The sequence below is a fragment of the Schistosoma haematobium genome, chromosome ZW (assembly GCF_000699445.3).
Source record: "Schistosoma haematobium chromosome ZW, whole genome shotgun sequence".
Classification (NCBI taxonomy): Eukaryota; Metazoa; Platyhelminthes; class Trematoda; order Strigeidida; family Schistosomatidae; genus Schistosoma; species Schistosoma haematobium.
In genome coordinates, this window is record NC_067195.1 from 85,943,623 (window position 1) to 85,965,440 (window position 21,818).

At 34.7% G+C, this 21,818-nt stretch overlaps 2 protein-coding genes across 2 annotated transcripts in view; both read left to right on the forward strand.

Annotated features, from left to right (window-relative positions):
- The window catches only part of MS3_00004622 (uncharacterized protein), a 28,069-nt gene extending 22,049 nt beyond the window's left edge, over window positions 1-6,020 (forward strand). Inside the window, exon 10 of the mRNA XM_051212559.1 lies at window positions 1,580-6,020. Within this exon, the coding sequence (XP_051072748.1) occupies window positions 1,580-1,858 (279 nt within the window). The 3' untranslated portion in view covers window positions 1,859-6,020. The remainder of the gene's footprint in view (window positions 1-1,579) is intronic.
- A 3,517-nt stretch (window positions 6,021-9,537) lies between these two features.
- MS3_00004623 (uncharacterized protein) lies at window positions 9,538-18,367 on the forward strand (the record flags this gene model as incomplete). Its single annotated transcript, XM_012944072.3, has 3 exons — window positions 9,538-9,636; window positions 14,375-14,575; window positions 16,535-18,367. 3 exons carry the CDS (start codon window positions 9,538-9,540, stop codon window positions 17,084-17,086), a joined length of 852 nt encoding a protein of 283 aa, XP_012799526.1. The 3' UTR covers window positions 17,087-18,367.
- Between the last annotated feature and the right edge of the window lie 3,451 nt (window positions 18,368-21,818).

The following is a 21,818-nucleotide window of genomic DNA, read 5'->3' on the forward strand; positions in this document are numbered from 1 at the left end:
TTGTTAGTAGTTAGTGTTGATAGTTGCATCGTCGTTTTACTTCTCTGTTGCTAGAATCAAATACATAGACAGTTTTCTTAAGTCTACCTTAACAGTAGTCATTCCGATAATGGATCGATGATTCCTGAGTAACGAAAGCGCTGGACATATATGCGATAATATGCTCAGTAAATTAACATATTCATTATCATGAATATCCTGTTATAGGATGTTCAATGATAATAATTCTGTGTTTATATCGAATCTAGTCTTGTTACTTGATATTATAATGTACTTGTTCATTGCTAGATTCATGTTTATGTATGATCAATTAACTATGTAAAGTCCATAATCATTTAACTATTTAAGTCATGAATATAAAACCAAACATTTTTGTGTAGGTTTAGTTGTCGTTTCTAAGACTGTTATTATCTCGGATTATTTTTACTGGTCTACACTTGCCATCGCTTCTTGGCCCCCAAATGCTATGGTTCGGCCGAGAGTCAGGAGAGTCCGCTCACCCTCTCGGAATGTTCTCACATGGCCGCGCGTATATAGCCTCTGACAAGGAAGTCTTACTCACTGCCTTCTCGTGGTGGGGGTGTTGTTGAGGACGGAAAGCGAATGTCCAGTGCTTTGACCGGGTTGGTGGACATGGAGAGTTCACCTAGGGGAGTTGGAAAACCCTGGTTCCAAACCAATGGTGTACATGGGCTTCAGGATCCTGAGGGAGCAAATGGCGTATGAACTAATCGTTGGTCACCGGCTACCATGTTACTGTATCTTCTTACGATGCTCCACTGCATTGTGGATCAGACCTTCAGGTCGAAGGCTCCGGGTGCGGCCTCATAAGAAACCACCTACTTCGGTTTGGGCACCCGGGCAGTATCACAGCTCTCGCACAAACCAAATGAGATCTGTGTGGCGCATATATATTTGATGCCTTCTTGTACCAATATCTATGTGTTCGAATAATAATAGTGCCTCCCCTTTCCATCAATAAAGTGAATCACATTGTTCAATTTCGTCTTTCTAAATTAAAAAATATTGTATTGTTTGGACGAATGATGACTACAGAACCATATTGTAGGTACCGATTCAATCATGGTATTGTAACCAGCATGTTAGTAGTTTATGGTTTTTATGGAGCTTGTCAAATTTCATAAATCACATCAACAATTTCCCCGAGTCGTTTTATATTAACAAGTCATGCACTCTTTAGTGGCTAATTCCGAGAAGTAACTCCCGGGGTTCTTATGAGAAACTTGAACCGGTGAATTTCAATTATATCGAGTGTAAGTAAGATTGTTGCATAGTATAGCAAATCGAATAAATTTGAAAATGTGAATCACTGGATGTAGACTCAGTAATCCAAATGTTAAATGTTTACTGTAAAACCTAAAGGTCCTAGGTTAGACCTTCGGTGAATTTGCGAATGTACATTTTTGAGGAGTTCTTGTCTTTAGTTTACTGGTTTTCCCTGATTGTCTAATTCAGGTCAGTTCGTGGTTTAATGTATTAACGTTTTGGTGCTCATGTTGTTGTTACCTTACTTTTCCATTAAATAACCATCTCTTCCTCCTTTCAATCTTAACTACAGGGATCATCTTTGAGTGGTGAGGAAGCAACTCGTCGTTGGACTAATGTACTCGCTTCAATCAATTGTCAATCAGCGGAAAATGCAGCTGTGGCAAGATTTTGGCAAGGTGCTTTAAGTCAATACTCTCGTAATAATATATGTCACTTACGTAAATGTCCAACCGCTACCAATTCAACGAATACATCAAGACGTGGTTCATTTAGCTCGAGTAATGCCGATTTAAATGCTGCTGTTTTAGCAGCTGCGACAAATTATCAATCGGTTCCATTAAATGATTAATTATCTGTATTGTTTTCATTTTTCTTTCATTTTTTTCTTATCTTTGTTCTTTTATATTTTGTAAATTTTTGTCTACTTGTGTTTTTGTTTCTTTTGTTGTGATTGTTAATTCGTCTCACTTTCTCTCCGATATCATCATAATTCAAACGTGAAATTGTAGGTCAGATTCTCTTGTTCCTTTACATCATCACCATCATCATCACAATTATTACGCTGTAAATAAGTTATCTATCTAGTTTTCTTACTCCGGTATAATCCATAATAATAATAGTCATGATGATGATGGTGCTGTTGCTTATTCGCTTAATGAGATCAAATGTTTATTTACTGTTGCTTCACTGAACCAACTAATTGTACCGGTGTATATATATCTTTATATATCGCGCTTTAAGAAGTGAAAATATCAATCTGTCATTGTACTAAAAATATTCCCCATATAACTTACATATGATCAATCTGACTAATAGTGATCGCTTATATTTGTCTTATCAATATTACTGTATATAATTCACTATGTTATTGATTGATCAGTTGTGATCATCATTTTGATGATCATTATAAAAAGCAAATGTTACACTTAATCTTGTTTTATTTGGCTTCATATATATATATATATATATATATATATATGAGTTATTATTGATTCATGTATTTTTGTTTGATAACAACAACCTTACGAGTGTATATTTCATTCTTCTATAGGTACCATGATGAGATAGATGTGTGATTTCAATATATTTCAATATATAAAACATCATCATTTTTATCTTATTTTAGAAGCCTTCAAATATAATTTCAAGATTATGCGGTTTTGATTGTTCGTCAGATTTGAATCATTATTACTATATGTACCTTATTTTTCTATCGATAAACTTGGAACGTTTTATTAAATTGAATGTTTGCCATATTTATCACACTTACACCTAGATAATTGCTACTCTAATCTAGATATTATGTTGTATAATAACAGTAGATTGAAAAAATGTATGCAGTCGACAAGACTAGAAAAATTCATAATCTCATTTTAGGCCGGGTGATTTAGAGGACCTAATTTAGTTTGCGAGATCTTGCTATTAGAGGTATGAGGGCGGTTGACCACATCGTGGAAGGGTTCTTCTAGAGGTACCTGAAAAAGAAATAGGGTTAGAGGTGGTCTTAGTAACCTGAGAGCGTGACTGCAGTGCTCAAGGAACAGCTGCTTGAGGTCGGTCACACATGACCTTTTTATGAGTAATTTTTGTGTTAGCTTGTCGAGACCTTACCGCCATTGGCGGATGTCCGTGGGATAAGGTGAGGTGTGCATTTTTAGGGCCGACTTTTTCTAACCCCACTCTTTTGTGGGAAGGCAGCATCGCTGTTATGCTAGTTGTCTGAAGGAAACACCTTCCTGCTGTCACACCTCTGTACAGTCAGCAGTACAACTTCGCCCTCGAACCTTGGGTTTGCTACTTCTAGCCTTACCGCTCTTCAACCGACCTGTATGTCATGGCAGTACCATGAGCAACGATTGTTCCAGCCAGTATAGCTCGATTGGTTTTTAAGCTATTCTCGTAACCCCCAAGCTAGAACTACACAGCGACCTGAACACGAGAGAAAAGGCGCAAAATATGCGAGAAGCACTTTATTCCAAAGGTTCGTTTTAGCACAGAAAATATAGGGTTTTCATAGTATTTTAGATGTCCTTGAGTTTACCGAAAATTCTGGAATGCTACTAAACATAGTAGCAGTATAGTAATCAGCCAATCAGAAACTGTATATGTGAATTTTCACTTTCCTAACGTTTCTGGCTAAACTTCAAGTGGAGGCTGATTGAATAAAATGCTTCTTAGTGTTTCTTGAACCTTTCTTGTCTTTTGCGAGAAGTTTTCTGGATTACCCCAACAGCAAGCTCGACCACTGTGTCAAGGTAGCAGCAACGATCAGGCGTTTGAGTGATAGTTGTATTGATGATTAGCTCAGGAGACAACAAAAGTAATGTTCAATTGAATGTTTAAGGTCAAGTTCAATTGAGAGGCGATATTTTTCCCTCCACGTAGGCTGTAACATACAACAAACTAGAATTTGATTGATTTACTTGCTCTAGTTGACCAATTTCAACTTGTCAACACTACTAGGAACTGGTTTAAACGTAACTAACGTGACATCATTAGCAGGTCTAAGAATTTGTTTAGTCATCAATGTAAGTGATTAGTTATATAATTAAGTTGAAGTCACGGTATTTATTAAATAACTTTATTTTCTGGATAAACATACAGAATCGTATTATATAACATGATCATAATCAAGGTCGAGAGAATATCATGTGATTAGTCTAAGTATTGATGAAGCTGTAAATCCATGTGATTAATTTTCGAAAGAGATATTTTTTAGATTAGTGTTAAGGAAGATGCTAATGAGTTCAAGTTCGTAAAATTCGATTCAAACGTAACAGTTGGATTGACTCCGATCATTTTCTCAAATCTACGACAATTAATGAACTTATTTTGAATTCTCATGGTTTAATATGTTGATCCTGTAATTGTCCATTCCAGTTTTACAGTGGTAGCTTAATACATCCAGTTTTCTATCAATAGATCACTGTTTCCAAACTTAGTTCACCAGTTCGAGCATGTGTTGCGAGGTAGTAACACTTATCTTCACATTTACAGTGCCTCATACCTCAGTATATAAATCCCTGGTTTGGTAAGTAATGGTTCTTCTTTTACAGAGCCGACTTGCTCTTGTCACATTATGTGGGACAAGGTCTCTAACACACTCAGTCCTGGGCCCTCCTCTTCAGTTGTTCCTAAGCGCTTTTCATTCTTTTGATATCAACTTCGAATTACTGGCGCAATGTATCCTTCGGTCTTTCTCTCTTCCTTTCACCATTACGGAATTAATCATGTCCGAACACCTCGATTCCATTATCACTGGCCAAGTAGAACGCTGCAGCGAATTTTGCAATCATTTTTAAACTCCATTTATTTATTCCTTATGGTGATACATATTCACTTCTAACCAAATTCATCATTGTTGAATTGTATCCAATTAGTATCGTTGGTCCATATTATTAAGAAGTCTCAAATTACTGTGAATATATTTGCACTTCTTCATGTAGTTTTATGGTTCCCTGATTGGCGTCAGTTTCTAAGGAAATCCTCACAATCTATCCACGTAACTGCAAAAGTTCCTTCTCACTAGTAACCATCCTTATGTTGATTATCTCAAAGCTTCAGTAGAAATACCAGATCTGTCGTGTAAACCAAATAGGTATCAAAACATTTGGTGAGAGTCACGCTATACCATGGAATTATTGCTAATGAAATGAGTAATACGGTATTCTTACTCAATGATTTGAAGACTTTTGTTTGATATGAGATTTAAAGATCGTGAGCTATATACTGTATAGGGTTGTAAGTGTACACCACTGCTAAAACAAACTAGGACAGGATGACTCCCCAATGCTCTATGACAGGTATCAAGGAAGCTATCACCATGCAAACTATTTATTTACATTCACCACATATTGTAATTGGTCTTTTTTTAGGAGTTAGTATTAAAAAAGTGTTTGAGGAAATAAAAATCAAACGCTCGACAGTTTATTTTTTGATGAGTTCGAGTAGTTCCGAGTCCGAATCCCGGTCGAATTGGAGGCTTCGCTGAATTTCTTCCGATGACACATTACATTACCTTAGATACTTTGATTTATTTTATATAGCTTATTATCCCCTTGCATTTTGTGTTTTTGTAATTGCCCTAGTTTTTTTTATAATTTTAACTTATACAAGTGATTCAAGGTATCTGGATAGTCTTTCCGGTGTTCTGATTGCTAATTTGATGTATGAATTCCACATATATAATCAATTATTGCTGCAAACATTAATTACGTCAGTAAATTCATCATCATTCGCGTAGGCAGTTTCACAATAGACAAACAAACAAAAAATATATTCTTTAAAAGTTGTATGTCCATTAACTAGGATTAATGAGACTGAGCCAAGTAAGTAGTTCTTTACAAAATTCAATTGACTAATTCATTATCATACTGTGTAGTATATAATTTCATTCATTCATCATTTACATAGACTATATATATATATTAATCATATTTCGATTACTTTCGTCGCGGATGCCAATTTATAAATGGATAATGTCATTATAATCTCAACCAATCAGATTCCAAGAAAATTTTTACTGATTTATGATTGGTTAAATGTGTTGTGATTTGATTGGTTAATATAATAATATATTAAGAATAAATTTGAATGAAATTCAAACTTTAAAAAGTAAAATGAATTATTCATCATATCAAATATGTTTATGCTCATTTCATATAATAAATATTTTAATGGAATATTTTATAAAATATAAATTTAAAATTGAATGTATCATTCATGATATTACTGATTATAAACAACATATTTATTCTATTGATAGTGAATTACATGAAAGGTAAACGAAATATCGATTTTATATTGATTTAATGATTATTGATAAGAGTAATCAAATTTCAGAAGGCTTTTTTTGTGTAGATATTATAGCCATTTCAATAGTTGAGGTCATGAGTCGAATGAAGTTAGACCACCATGGAAAATCTGGAACTACTGGATGGCTGTTTCGTCCTAGTATGCGACTATTCAGCAGTGTACATCCATGATCCCGCGCTCGCAAGATCTGAACCCAGGACCTATCGGTCTCACGCGCAGATACTTAACCTCTAGACCACTAAGGTATGCAACGGTGTTAATGTCTAACTTCAACCAATCCACAAAATTGAGCGACACATCCAACATTGTCATCAGTGAGTTACTATCTCACAACAGACCTGGTTGAACTTCACTGATCATTGCTTCTCACTAGAACTCCAGGAAATAACTATTGAAGTCATTCACTAGTAAACACATGATGATTATTATCAGAAGGGGGGTTTTGTGGAGATCTTAGTAATTTTGTAGTGGAATTCATGAGTCAATTGATTTTAGATCACCATGGAAAACCTGGAAGCACTGGACTACCGATTCGTCCTAGTATGGCACTATTCAGCAGTGCATATCCACGACCCCTCACACGGAACTTAGATCTAGGATCTACCGGTCAGTGGTGCAGTTTCGTGGATTGTTTGAATCTAGATATTAACACCGTTGGATGCCGAATTACTGGTCTAGATATTTAGCGCGAGCCTGATAGGTCCTGGGAGTGGTGATGGGTGAGTGCTGCTGCGGAGTCCCGTACTAGGACGAAAGGGCCGTCCAGTGCTTCCAGGTTTTCCATGGTGGTTTAGCTTTAATTGACTCATGAATTCGACTATAAAGTTACAAACACGTCAATTCAGGCATCCAGCTAGTAAACAGCGCTTTGTAGTCTCGAAAACTAGTTCATCATGAATAATAATGTTTCTCTTACAGTATGTTCTTCAGTGCTTAGGCTATGGTGTGAAATAAAAATTAAAAAAGGAGTTTCTGCGACATGTTTTTCTTTATGATTTTGTTTCCGTTGGTTTTAAGGAAAGTTTCCTGATGAACACTTTAATTTGTTTATTCGGTTGTTGATTAAATCTGTTGAGATTCAGTTTATTTCGTCAGATCAACTCTATGAATATCTGCTAGGTGAATTCTATTCTGTTATAGCCTTACAATACTTGAAATGAATGGGTAATCATCGTGGTTTTTATTTGATCCCCTCCTTTGAGTAGCCAGGTTTTCAAGAAATTTTTAATAAGCATTGGATTCTAAACGGATTTACTTGTTAAGCAATCACTTTTATATGCATGTACGAAATTATTAAACCAATGAAGACAGTTTATGAATAATGTGATGACAGGTGTACTAGTTGCGATAAAGAAAACTAATAGGAACACGTTAAATAACATTAAGTGACTTATTTCTGTTTACTATATGACCGCTATCGATCAATATGAAAGACCCGAGCTTCGTATTGTCTTGACAGTACCTTTTCCTAACCACGAAGGGAGGTGTTCACTAACTTTTTGGATCAGTTGTCTGGTAGTGCGCCCAACATAGCTTTCTCCACAGGACCAGTTCAATTCGTAAATAAACATAGAAGTGGCATAACCAGGTAATTTATCCTTTAGTTAGGAAATCACCATAGATCGTGTCGAGTACGATAGACCGAGGTTTGCTGCATTAAACGTCCTCTTCACTGCTCTAGCCAATCTGTCACGTAGTACATCACCAGCTATATCTCTATTGAATTATAGCTTCATGAAGAGAGGTTTCTTACTAGCAGTTAATGTCACTATTTTCTTGTTTGTTACCCTCAACTGTTACTTGAAGAAACCATGTGGATAACCGAATTCAATCAACATATTGTGTATGAACTCTAATTCCTTATCAATTGTATCGACTGAACATATCTTAATAGCTCTATTTATCAGACATTTGACTAAGTTTCTCTTATAATGAAGAGGTACGAAGCTTGAGAAATGTGTATATTGTCTTGATGAACAACGTTTTCTATATTACTGTATATTAGAGTAAAGGTTGATGAGGATCTAATCGAAAACAATATTGTTCGCTTATATCTATGTTGTTCTATATTCATAACTGTATCGTTATATAATGAATTATTCATTCACATCAGCGAATAATGTAATTCATGTATTACATTGATTTCCTCTTTGATAAATATAAATAGAGACGGACTAATAAATGTATGACAATAACGCTAAATTCATCAAATGAATTTTCTTATTCTGATGTGTTTATTCTTCTACCTTTTTTCTGAATGATTTGATTACATACATCAACAGATCAAGTAACCAGGTAATACAAATGAACGTCAATGAAAAGTTCATAGACAACTGACATGATATTTTAAAACAAAGATGGATAGTGGCTAGCAGTGGAATCCAGGATGTGGCTTTAGTCCTATATGCAACTCGTCAGCTGGATGTACCTGCATCACAGAGTTGATGTTCACTTTGGGGCTCGAACCGACCACCGTTCACTTCAAATGCCATAGCGTTATTCATCTAGCTACTGAGTCCTGATAGCCACCTGCTTGTGGGAAAATACAAGTAAAATGACACCAAATGAATTTGATATGATATTTGTTGCAGAGTGAAATTTTTTTTATTTGAGGTGGTTTTGTGTGTGTGGGGGTGCGACTATTAAGTAGGTGTTAGTTATCATAAACTGGTTATATTTAGGGTGCCATTAAAAATTATGACACTCTGGACTACTGTTTCATGATGTAATCCATGATGTTCTTAAACTTCAATTGAATAATCTTAAAGTACAAATGTACTGGGATTAAAATATCTGTTATTATTAGTTTTGATCATCATTCTGTTTGTCGAATTCATTCAAGTTGAAGTTGTATCAATAGATACATGCTCAATATTACTAAAGATTAAACATTTTCTACGAAACCTGAAGACCCTGAGTTCAATTTCTGATGGTGTTGAAGATGAACATTGCCGAGGGATCCAATGTTAGGATAAAAAACCTTTGACCTGGTTACCTTCATGTCGGTACAAAACTACAATGAATTAACCGTACAACACTTACCTCTGTCTCTCTTGTAATGATTTATCAGATAAAATTGCTTATCTCATATTGTAAAATACCTCGTCTAAGTAATCCTTTATTATTATTATTATTATTTATGGTAGACTTCATATATTATGGTTGGGATATTTTTATGAATTATATGTACAACCAGATTCTTTATATGGAATAATGTGGATATTTAGTCCATTGAATGATAATTCACAAATTATAAAAACTAATCTTATATGGTCAAAGAAAATTCCAGCAAAATTTCGATTTCATTGTTCTGTAAGTTATTTTATACTCATACTACTTATATTATGCTTATGTAAGAGGATAATGATATTACGTAATGATCAATGAATGATGGGACTATAATTTATGGACGACCTTTGAGTGACGCTAAAGTGACCTTGAGGGTGTTCACCTAGTAACTAGAACTAAATGAAGGTTATAAAACAGTGTGAGGAATAAGAATCATGATTCATAGTTGATGATTAAGGTTAGAAATTAGATTTCGGGTTTTTATCACAAACTGACATTAGCCATAATACCAAAACTCTATTTAGCCAAATGGATGAGTGAATCTTGAGCCAAAATCTGAGATCTGTTATCTTATACAAGATTGATTCGTCCATAAATTATAGTCTCGCCCAATTACTTGTGAATATATCTCAGTATTTTAACAGGTTCATTGAGGTCAGAATATCTCAATGTTAACAACTTAGACTATGAAGGTGATTGAGACAGGTTTGAATTGGATTCCACACAACGATGTAATTATACCTCACTAATAAATACTAACTAATGAAATCTCAGTCTTGGGTTTCTTTTGCCGACAACCACAAACTACTTAAAATCTCGGACTATTGAGAATATACATTGGATAGATCTAGATAATTTTGCATTGACATCACCGTAATCTAATTAGCTGATTCTTATACATCTCATTACATAATAGATTAGGGAGACATTTTATAAGAACTATGTTGTATTTATGGGCAAAACATTGTAAATTAAACATTGACAAAATATTACATTTACGCTGAATACTGTATCATAGTAACTAATTGTTCTAAACATTATCGAAATCGAAAATCGTCTTATTTCGAAATATTTCTTTATATATAACATAGACATAGTCATATTGCAGTGAACGAGAACACACAAATGAGATCAACCGGATGTATGTGAATATAAAGTTATAGGAAGTCAGTCGCGTCGCGCATAGCTCAGTGTTAACGTCTTTGACTGTGAAGCTGTGTGACACGGATTTGAATTTGTCTGGAAGCATCAGTTCCCTCATGATTACAGATACAACTTACTGATGAGTGCCTAGTAGCACGAAATCTAGGTCCAGGATTACCCGTTGGCTAGCTCCAACCACTATCTTGTCTCAACATAGTACACGCAGTGTTGACTCGCTTAGACTACTGGTCACATTAAAATTTGGTCGATAGGATCTGACCTACATTACATTGATCACCACCCGGTGATTAATCAGTTATAAATTACAAAATCCCTTGGTAAAATCTGATAACTATACAGTGAATACTTCATTTGCAAAATGTCAATCAATTGTCTCAAACGTGACTGCTCCTTTATTTACACACTAACCAATCTCTCTATCTTCGTTCTCTCTCTCTCTCTCTCTTCCGATCTTCTTAACCTTCTGCCGCCAGACATATCACTTTTAATTGATGATACATACTACTAATATCTATCGATATCAATAGCACATATCACAACAATATTAATATCTAAATGAATAATGCCAAATTTTCATTATAAAAACATCATTTATCATTTATAAAGTACATTATTAGATAAGATTGTTTAAGTAATCTATACTGATACCTTAGTGATTTTAATTCTTTTCATTAAAATAGTACATTATTATTATTATTATTATTATTATTATTCAATGTACTGTTAAATAAGATTCATATTGAATACTTTTACATTCAATGAATCATAATTATTAAGTTATTAGTCTATTTAGAAGAAAATGTGATCCTCATTTTTGTGATAAGGAAGTGATAATTGATGTACTTTTAACAAGAATGAGTCTCAGAAGAAGAAGAAGAGGAAGAAAAGGGGGAGAAAAGAAGAAGAGGAAGAGGAAGAAGAGGAGGAGGAAGAAGAAAAAGAAAAGGAAAAGAAGATAATGAGGATTAAATTATAGCTACAAGATTTAAAATTATACAAAATCAATAACACTATTTATAGTAATCAGTAGTTTGTTACTCAATGTAATGGAATTCAGCTAATGAGTAAATTTTGAGTGAGTAGATGATAGCTTAATGTCATGATAGTGATAACTCTCTTATAATCAATGTTGATTATAATTAAGCTCTTTTATTAACTTACTTAACAGACAATGGTATTCGAACAGTAGCAGGTCGTCTATTACTATGTGCTATTATGATCACACTATCATAATTGTATAAACGTGTATGCTTGATTAGTTGTGATGTCCTACGCACATATCTCTCTCTAGCTTAAATGTTAATCGCTTAATTATTGCTTCATGAATCATTATCTTTCCCATGTATATTATATGTATTCCTATCCTATTATTAGATTTCACCTAGCTGCCTAGCTGCATCTTATTCGATCTGACTATTAATTTGCCTTTGTATTTACTCACGTACACATACACAGACATTCGCCTACCTGCTTCAAATTCGCTTGATGTATTTGTAGCTTTGTGATACGTGCTATCCGTTAATAAACTGTATTCGCCGCTTGTTAATGCATTCTAATTTCAAATTTATATAATAACGGTTATCAAAGGTGGTTGATTGACGAAGTTAAGCCACTATATCTTATCATAACAGATCAACAGTAGGATATATGTGTATTAAACTAATACGTTCTAAGTAAAATGCAATATGCATTCCACTTTCTACTCCTCATCATCATAGGGAAGATCTGTTTATGTAAATTTAAAGTGACATAAAATCCATACATTACTAAACAATGTTAAACAATTATTATGGTCTATACACTGATGGATTTCTTAAAAACATCTCAACATTGTAATTATTAGTAATTGAGATATTCATAAACCAGTCGACCATCCGAAGAAAGAAAAAGGGGAGAGAAAGCAGTCTTCTCTGTCTCCGGTCCTCATTTGGAATACAGCTGTCCATGCACGACCTTTCAGTTTAGTCCGTCATATGAATTCGGTACGATGTTGACGATTTTCTCGGCTACTCACTTCATAGTGTTGAATAAGTTCCCACAATGTTCTCTTATCCACACTGTCAAATGGTTTCTCATAATCAAGGAAGTTAATGTTTAATGAGGATTTCGATTGTTCAACGATGATCCGCAGTGTCACGATTTGATCTGTGCACAACTGAACCTTATAGAATACAACCTGGTGATCACGAAGTTGAGCATCTACTGAGTCTTTCATCTGGTTCATCATCACTGTTGAAAACTTTTCCTGTTACTTATAGTAGTGTGATTTCTCTATAATTTTCACATTCTCTCAGATCTCCTTTCTTTGCTATCTTGATGAAGTTTGCCTGTGGCACTTAACCCTCCTTCCAAATCTTCCCGAATAAAACGTGGCGTATCTTTGCAATTACTTCTACGTGTGACTTCATTACTTCACCTGGTATGTTATCAAGTCCTACTGCCTTCCCACTCTTGATTTGTCTAATGTCCATCCTGATTTCTTTGGTTCTTATCAGAGTGACATCCACAGGATGATCTGTAAGTGCTGCTTCAGTGTGCAGTGGATTCAGTATAGTTGGTCTATTCAAGAGTTCCTCGAAGCATACTACCCATTTTTCCTTGAATCTCAATGATTGACTTGGCTTCTTTCTTTTCCTTGATCGGTTCCTCTGGTTTAATATATTTCCCTACCAGTTTCTTCATTATATCGTACAGTTGTCTGATAAATATCCATTCAACTGATCGCCGCTCGCTGAATAGAATAGCTTATGAAACTAAAAGGAGCATAGATTATCCAAATACAAAGTTTAAAAAATGAAGTATACTTCAAACATTATACACGTAATTCAAGTGAATAACAACTAACATTTCAGTCTACTAAAATGTTCGGGAGATATAGGTTAGCAGTTTCCTTATTACTTACTTATTTACTTAATTTCTTACTTGCTTACGCCTGTTACTCCTCATGAAGGAGCATAGGTCACTCACCATCATTCTTCAACCAACCCTGTTCTGGGTAATCCTTCCCAGCTCTTTCCAGTTGTTATTCATCCTCTTCATATCTGCTTCCGATTGCCGACGTTATGTGTTCTTTGGCCTTCCTCTCTCCCGCTTCCCTTCAGGATTCCAAGTTATGGTTTACCCCGTGATGTGGTTTGATGATTTGCGTAATGTATGTTCTATCCATTTCCATTGTCTTTTGCTAATTTCTTCTTCAGTTGGAAGCTGGTTTGTTCTCTCCCACAGAAGGCTATTGCTGATGGTATCCGGCCAATGGATGTTGAGTATCTTGCGTAGACAGCTATTTATAAATACTTGTACCTTCTTGATGATGGTTGTTGTAGTTCTCCAAGTTTCAGCTCCGTACAGTAAAACTGCCTTGACATTCGTATTGAAGATTGTGGCTTTGATATTGATTGAAAGTTGTTTTAAGTTCCATTTGTTCTTCAATTGTAGGAAGTTTCCTTATTAACACAAACTGTTTATCATAATTTGTATTACAAGTTTTTATCTTTTCGTTACTCCATCTATTCTATTTCTTCTTTGTTCTTACCTTATTACGTATTTAATAATGTGAATTATCTTTAAATCGCCCATCAAATTCACTTGGTATTGTTTACTTGTATCTTCCTGTTGTTGTCTAGGATTGTAATTGATCAGTCTCTTGTTGACATATGTGAATTCCATACAGACTGTATCGTTATTGCCTTCAGTCACTTACATCTTGGAAATCTCTTGTTTCATCTGTTTATAAAGTTTTACAGTTAATCTATAAGTGCAATGATCTACTTTTTGTTTTTTTAATTAAATAATTTATACTACTTAAATTCTGTTTTAGTATTGCAATCATATATGGACATCGAAAAAAGGATATATTAATATATTTATTGGTCATCGTCCATTAAACAGAATAATTGATCAATCCGGTTATATAATTAATATTTATGAATTTCTATTCTCTTTAGATCAACAGAAATGTACTCAATGTAATTCGAATAAATTAATTTCAGGATCAACATATCCACATGAAGTGATAAAAGTAAGTGAAATAATATGGAAATAACTTTTATGATTTCTATGATTATAAAATGTTAATAAAACGTTCTATGGAAATTGTTGAATATGAAGTACCACATCAAAGACTAATGTCACTTAGAACAAATGTTGAAAACCAAGAGGAACTGAGTAACCATTCCATCCTAGTATGGAGCCCCTTACCAGTGGACAACCACGACCCTGGTGAGGACTTTCAGCAATCATTGTGGACACTTAACTTATTGACCACCAAGTTGTCATCTGATGGTTCACATTTCCAAATTAAGTTGTTTTGCAATATTTCATGATGATTACCTATTAACACCAGTAATATTTATCTCAAATCCAACATGACTGAACCCCACTGTACACTGCGTCTTACTATAACACTTGGAATTTATTGAGTCAATCGTTAACATACACAAGGTAATTGTTATCGTAGGGTGTTTTGAAGACTGATGATATTGAAGTTTCACGACAAGGACTGACGTTATTACACACACATCAATGAAAGCATGTTATATGAAAAGACTGTTTCAAGGAAGAAAATTTTTAAAGTGTAATTTACTTATCTCACTTCATTAATTAATGATCAACCAGTATTTGTGTTATATCCGAGCCAAGATTAAATCACGAGTATTAATTGACTAATATTATCTATACATTCTTATAGTGTTGGTGTTCTGGACTCAAGTGGACGGGCTAGGCGTATTGGGACCAATAAGGACGCTAGGCTGCCCATACCGGTCGAAAGTCACTGGTTTGGCACAGTGCTAAGATTGTATAAGTCATATTTTGATTGATAGATAAATCACGTAAGAAAAAGCCGGACATAAAGTCACAACAGTTTGCTCATACTTCTCCCAAATTAGAATTATTCAGTAGGTAATTTTTTAAGTAGAGTTTCTTTCTGTTCAAAATGAGTTTTTCAACGGTTAAGGATTAACTAGTTGGAGACCTGCTTGATAATATCGATTTCAATTAGAGTTTTTACAATGTATTCTACTAATGCAAAACTTGAAATTCAAAATTGTTTTCGTTATATGAAACAGTCTTAATCCTTGTAGTCTTTATTGGTCAACTTTTAGTAGTTGAAGGTGATTAACAAGAAGTTCTGAATACCTTAAGTTTTTTACTCTTGAAAGATTTTCAGCAAGAAAGAAACTAGTGCATTCTGTCTCGTTTCATTGAAACAGTTAGAACTGTATCACGTATGGTTATTCAGAACGCATGTTAGTACAGTGTGCAACTGTTTCATTGATCATTGATGACCAAGAACTATACAATCAACGTTTAATATCCATAACTTAAATGTACGTACGGTGGGACTATAATTTATGTACGACATTTGAGTGACGATAAAGTGACCTTGATAATGTTCACCTGCTAACTAGGACCAAATGAGGGTTATAAATCAGTGTGAGAAATTAGAGTTATGATTTACAGCTGATGGTCAAGGTTAGGGATTAGATATAAAGTTTTAATCACGAACTGACATGAGCTAAAATCGTAAAACGCTCTATAATCAAATGGATGAATGAATTTCGTGCCAAAATCGAAGACATGTTATTTTATACCTTATTAGTTCGTTCATAAATTTTTGTTAAAACTTGATCACAATATCGTTGAAGTTGCAAATGTAAATCATCGGATACCAACTCAGTGGTCTAAGATTTATTATCGTTTACCACGAGGATTGAAGGTTCTGAGTTTTATCCTTGGTGAGTTCATGTGTCTGAGAACTGTAGAAATGTCTCGTGATAAGATGGAACAGATGTCCAGTGCATCTTACTTTGCAATCGTCGTCTAACTAAAGTCAGCTAGTAACATAAAATCACACTATTCTCATCAAACTGGAAGATCAGTTGATATACTTTGAGACATTCACATGTAAACCACTTCCTTACAACTTATGATTTCATTGCTAAAACAATTCTTTTTCAAATATACACCCGTTTTTTAGGTTTTAGCATACATTCGAAATTATATTACTATTAAACCGATATATTTCAGTACAACTCAATATGGATTCCAAATTGAATTTTTTAAAAATTCATTTACTTTTAATCAACAAAAGTCCATAAACAAAGAAACTATTAATTCTCAGATCGTATCCAATAGTAACGGTGAGACATTCAAAGAAATCTGCTCAACGAAAAACGATCAATCCTTTGATTCTTTGAAAAAGTCCAGTGAAATTTCAAAGTTCATTAAAAATTCAAAAAATTACCCATTCAATGAAGAAAGTATCAAATGTAATCATCGTACTTTATCTATTACTGAAGGGAAATCAACAGTACAATTACTAAAAGACAACAATCGAGAAGTTATTATGACTAAAAATAAATTAAATAACATCAATAAGAATGATACAGATCTTTATTTAAACAAAGAACCGGTCAGTTTGAAGTGCATTCCTAAACCTACCGAACTTGAATCTACAACAGTTGATGATTTAAAACAAACTGGAAATCAGATCAATAAGATGTCAATTCGCGGATCGTGTTATGTTTGATATGAATTCACTGACTGTTAATATTTTACATTCTCAGTATATTCTTTTTTGTTGACCATTTATCATATTCCCATATGAAGTTCTTTTACTTTAAGCGCCATTCAAATATGGGATCAAAATTATTTTAAAGTGTAATAATTAGACATAAAGAAGAATTGATAAACTTTTAGTCAAATGTTCTCATTTCTCTAGTCATTGTCTATGTAGATAATAGTGTTATATCCTAGTGAAGATTACATTACGAGTAACCTCTGAGACCTAGTAGTGAACTAATATTATCTATACATTCTTATGGTATAAATATTCAATAATTAGATCATGTATATTTATATTCCTCTTGTTATAAGCTTCATTTTGACCTATAATTTATTATTGTACGCTTTACGGTTCTTAAGCTATGTTCAGTTTATTGACTACTGCCTCCCACGTTCACAGTCACTTTTTGGCTTTATTGTGTACAAATGTTATTTCCTATTTTATGGTGCGTTGCGGTTTGTTTGTTTGTTTGATATATAAACCCAGTATGTCTGAAATAAATGATTCGATTCGATTCATATTACAGAAGCTGCTATTGTGTTCTGGACTCAAGTGGACGGGCTAGGCGGACATAGGACCAATAAGGACGCTAGGCTGCTCATGCCGCTCGAACGTCATTGGTTTGGCACTGTGTGAAGGTTGTATAAGTCATATTTTGATCAGTGAATAAATCACGTGATAAAAGCCGGACATAAAATCATAACGAAGAGATGGTTAATTATTATCATATTCTGTTTTACTAATAGTTATGTTTCTCATAATGAACTGTTGATTGATCTTGTATTTCTTCTGTTATATTACTGCTTAATTTCAATTGAATCTTTACACTTTAAATTTTTCGTTTGCTTTACTGATTTCTCACAGGTTAAATGTTAAATGATGACTTTTTATGATTAACATTATTTGGTATCTGGTTTACATAGTTGCGGAAAGTATCAGTCAGTAATAGATATCAGCTTTCGAAACGCTGAAATCTATTTTTGTGTCTTGAAAATTGAAATAAAGCATAAAAGTACTTGTGAAGATGCCACAGGTATTCGGAGTTTGACAACGCTTTAACCGGTAACACCTGATATGAATCGTACCCACCAAGTGAAATCAAAAGACAGAAGCGAAGTGGTCCGAAGATATATTTGATAGGCTATCGATATGTCAAGGATTGTCTGATGTAATCTGGCTAGCGATTGCATGGGTTGTTGAGCACGGCGTTACAACTCGTGATTTGGTGCGGATGCATGACCGAGCGCCTTCAGCTAGGTGAGTCCATTAAAACTAATGTGGTCAGCATCCAATGTTGAAGACTTTCAGAGCTATTTATTTTGGGGATTAATTTACCGCTACATTTGAGCTACATGTTCCTATCATCTGGATATTTTCAACAAGTTATCTGTTTTCTTATTTGTTTTAACACATCGTTATGATCATTAGTCGCCTAACCTATAGAGGAGCGTTTGTGAAACGTTTAAGACATTTTGTTGCATAAGTTACAGAAAGGCGAATCAGGGATATCGCGATTGCAGCAATATGCATAGAAAACAATGTATATTATTCAAATGACAATTCCTGAAATGCTAACATTTAGTTGGCGATCACTCAATATTTATCGTCAGTGTAGATCAAGAAATAAGGAAAGGAAACTTGTTGAAATACTTTGTGCTGAGAATTCTGCATTATACCAAAAATGTATTGAATAAAGACAATAATAATATTTAATGCATGAACTAGTTTACTTCATGGGTTTTTTAATCACTTCAACGTTGAATGTAATTGTACCCTTCCATAATATTCTTAAGTTGTTGACCTTTTACAATTTCATTACATTTATTAAGACTCTTGGCCAAATATATATTAGCGAAACATTCTCGCCTGTAGCTTCAATATATAACCGTTTATTTATTGAGGAATACCACAAACTAGATCGTAAAACTTGGGCAAGTAGTTTTCATTTCTTATATTTTGAAGATATCACGAATATTCAGTACTTGATATCGTTTTTGTTATTAACACTGGTTATCGATGATCCTAAAGCCAATCAAACTAGAGCTCAGCAATAAAATGTTTTGGAGCTATATTCTGAGGATGGTCGATGTGTCGAGAAGTATATGACCTGAACTGTAACTCCTGAGAATGCACTGTCAAAGCATATGTAATAATTTATATATATATATATATATATATATATATATATATATATATCTGTGTAGTTGCAGTCATATAAATTGTCACGTACTGTCCTCCAGGTTGCCATACTGAATTCTTCATCCATAATCAAATTTCTGATAAACTCAACTGAAGTGAGTTTCAGTATTTCGCCAGTCAAAGCATATGTGTATTCCCAGGTGTTTCGGATACTTCGCCTGTTTCCTTCTTTAAACTGCACCTCGATCCTTCCTTAGTAGAAAATACCTTTCGTTTGACAAGTGACCGGTCCATGCTTTTGACGACTGGACAACTTTGTATATTACGGGTCTTTTGTATAAACTGTTATGAGAGTTAACGAATGTGCCTGTTGGAGACACTACTTAACTCTTTTTATACATACATTTAATTCTTTGGCAAAACTTTTGTACGCCTCTATATCATGTTCGTATTTTTAATTTTTTACCACTTACTACCATATCATGCAGTAAGACCGAAAAAACAGTAAACTTTGGAGCCAGCAAGATATGACTACTGAAATTCGTAAAATCCTTGGTTGCACGGCAAGTTCTAAATCGATGGTGGTATATTTGCTTTATTAAAAAGTTTGCTATGTTGTCAACGATGCTCGTTAGGTTTTTAAAATACGACACTTTGGGCAATGACTTTTTCTTGTTGACAGAGATGAAATGATTCTATCAATTAACTTAATTCGGTACTCCTTCCTTGTGTATACTCATCGATTTAAATCATGTTAGTGAATGACGCAACTTAATAAGTCATAAATGAGAATGGATGTTTGAAAACATAGATTTTGTACACGCAATGATCTGGACAGACAGTCAGAGGAATGAAGCGAAGAGAAGAAAGCAAAGTGAAATAACATGCGAAGGAGTAGGCTCGTGAGCCACCTGATTTAATCAAGAGTTAGTCATTATTTACAGTCAGGTTATAGACATGTGATTAATGGGATAAGAGGTGAACACACATGCGCTCAAATATAAACAGTCAGGGTAGACAAGTGAATGATTAACAAGTTCAAAATGTGAATCAAGAATGAACAAACTGTCTTTTCTATAAGCTGGAATAAGCTATGTGGGCTTCACATAGCAACCGACACTGGAGTTAATATAGAACCAAAGTCAACTTGGTCACTTTTAAAATTACTTAGTGATTAATTGACATCTGATATGCCCTCACTTTTCTCGTCCTCAAAAGCACAGAATTTACGAAGACACTATAAAAGTATTTGCAAACACAGAACGAATTACTTGTTAGCTGACTATCGAATTTCCCACATTCACCAATAAATGAAACTCATTGCATCGACACGTCATTGAAGCTCCATCTATCAACGTTTTCAAAAAGAAGCTGAATCAATTGAGTAACTATAACTTCCAGTGTTAAAACAGGACACTGGACCTCCAGTCTGCTCCAAAAGAAACTTCAAATGGTTCAAATGTTTGTGGACGGAATAGAAGAAGCTTTCGCTTAACAGGTCTCCGTGTCTAGTAGCGGAGATCACGAATAACTCCAGGCAGGAACCGACGTATGTTAACGATAAAAGAGGAAAAAGAAACAGTTAGATCAAAGTAATATGCTATCCGTAATCCTTAAGAATAGATCAAGTTGCACCTTAGAGAAATCCTGGGAAATCGCTTGGACTAGCTCGGCCGGCAGTGAATTCCAGCATTTGACAACTCTTAAGGAGTAGAGGTTGTGTCTACAGTCCATTCTGCTATGTTGTGTCTCCAGTTTTTGGGTGTTATCCCTTAGGTTGGTGTTAGGATCAAGCTTAAGTAGGTGTTTAAGGGGATGTCTAGAAGTGTTAATGATACTGTAAGCCATCAGAAGGTCACCTCTAAGACGCCTATAATCTAATGGGTATAGGTTAAGTGATTGGAGGTGCTCTTCATAAGGTTTGAATTTGAGCCCTCGAACTGATTTCGTGGCTCGCTGTTGGATACGATCCAGAGTGCACTTATCCTTTTAGAGTGAGGGAGAAAATACTATATTTCCGTACTCTAAATGAGGACGGATAAAACTGTTGAAGATTATATGGAAAGTTCTTCCGTCAAACTGGCCAAAAATGCGCTTCAATGTTACCAGTGCAAGGTTTGCTCCCCATCCGATCAGCGATGGTTGTCCATTTGTCCACTGCAGTCAGCAGGTCGGTCACATAAGATTTACTCTTCCTGAAACCATGCTGTTTGGGTGAGAAGAAATGTAAGGAAAGTAAATAGTCATGCGTACCATCGCATATCAGGGACTCCATGAGTTTTGAAGGCATCGAGAGAAGAGCCACCGGCCGGTAACTTGAAGTTCCATTGCGTCGACCTCCTTTGAATGTTGGTATGATGTGAGCCAGCTTCCAATTTTCCGGCACTTTTCCTCGACTTAGTGAGTGTGAGAACATCACGCTAAGCGGCATTGCCAGGATTGACGCTGCCTCCCTCAGTATAGCAGAATGGACTATATCTCGGCCAGGAAACGTGTCTTTTCTTAGGTGATGCAGCATCCGGAACACCAAGTCCGTGCTCAGGTTCACTACGGAAAG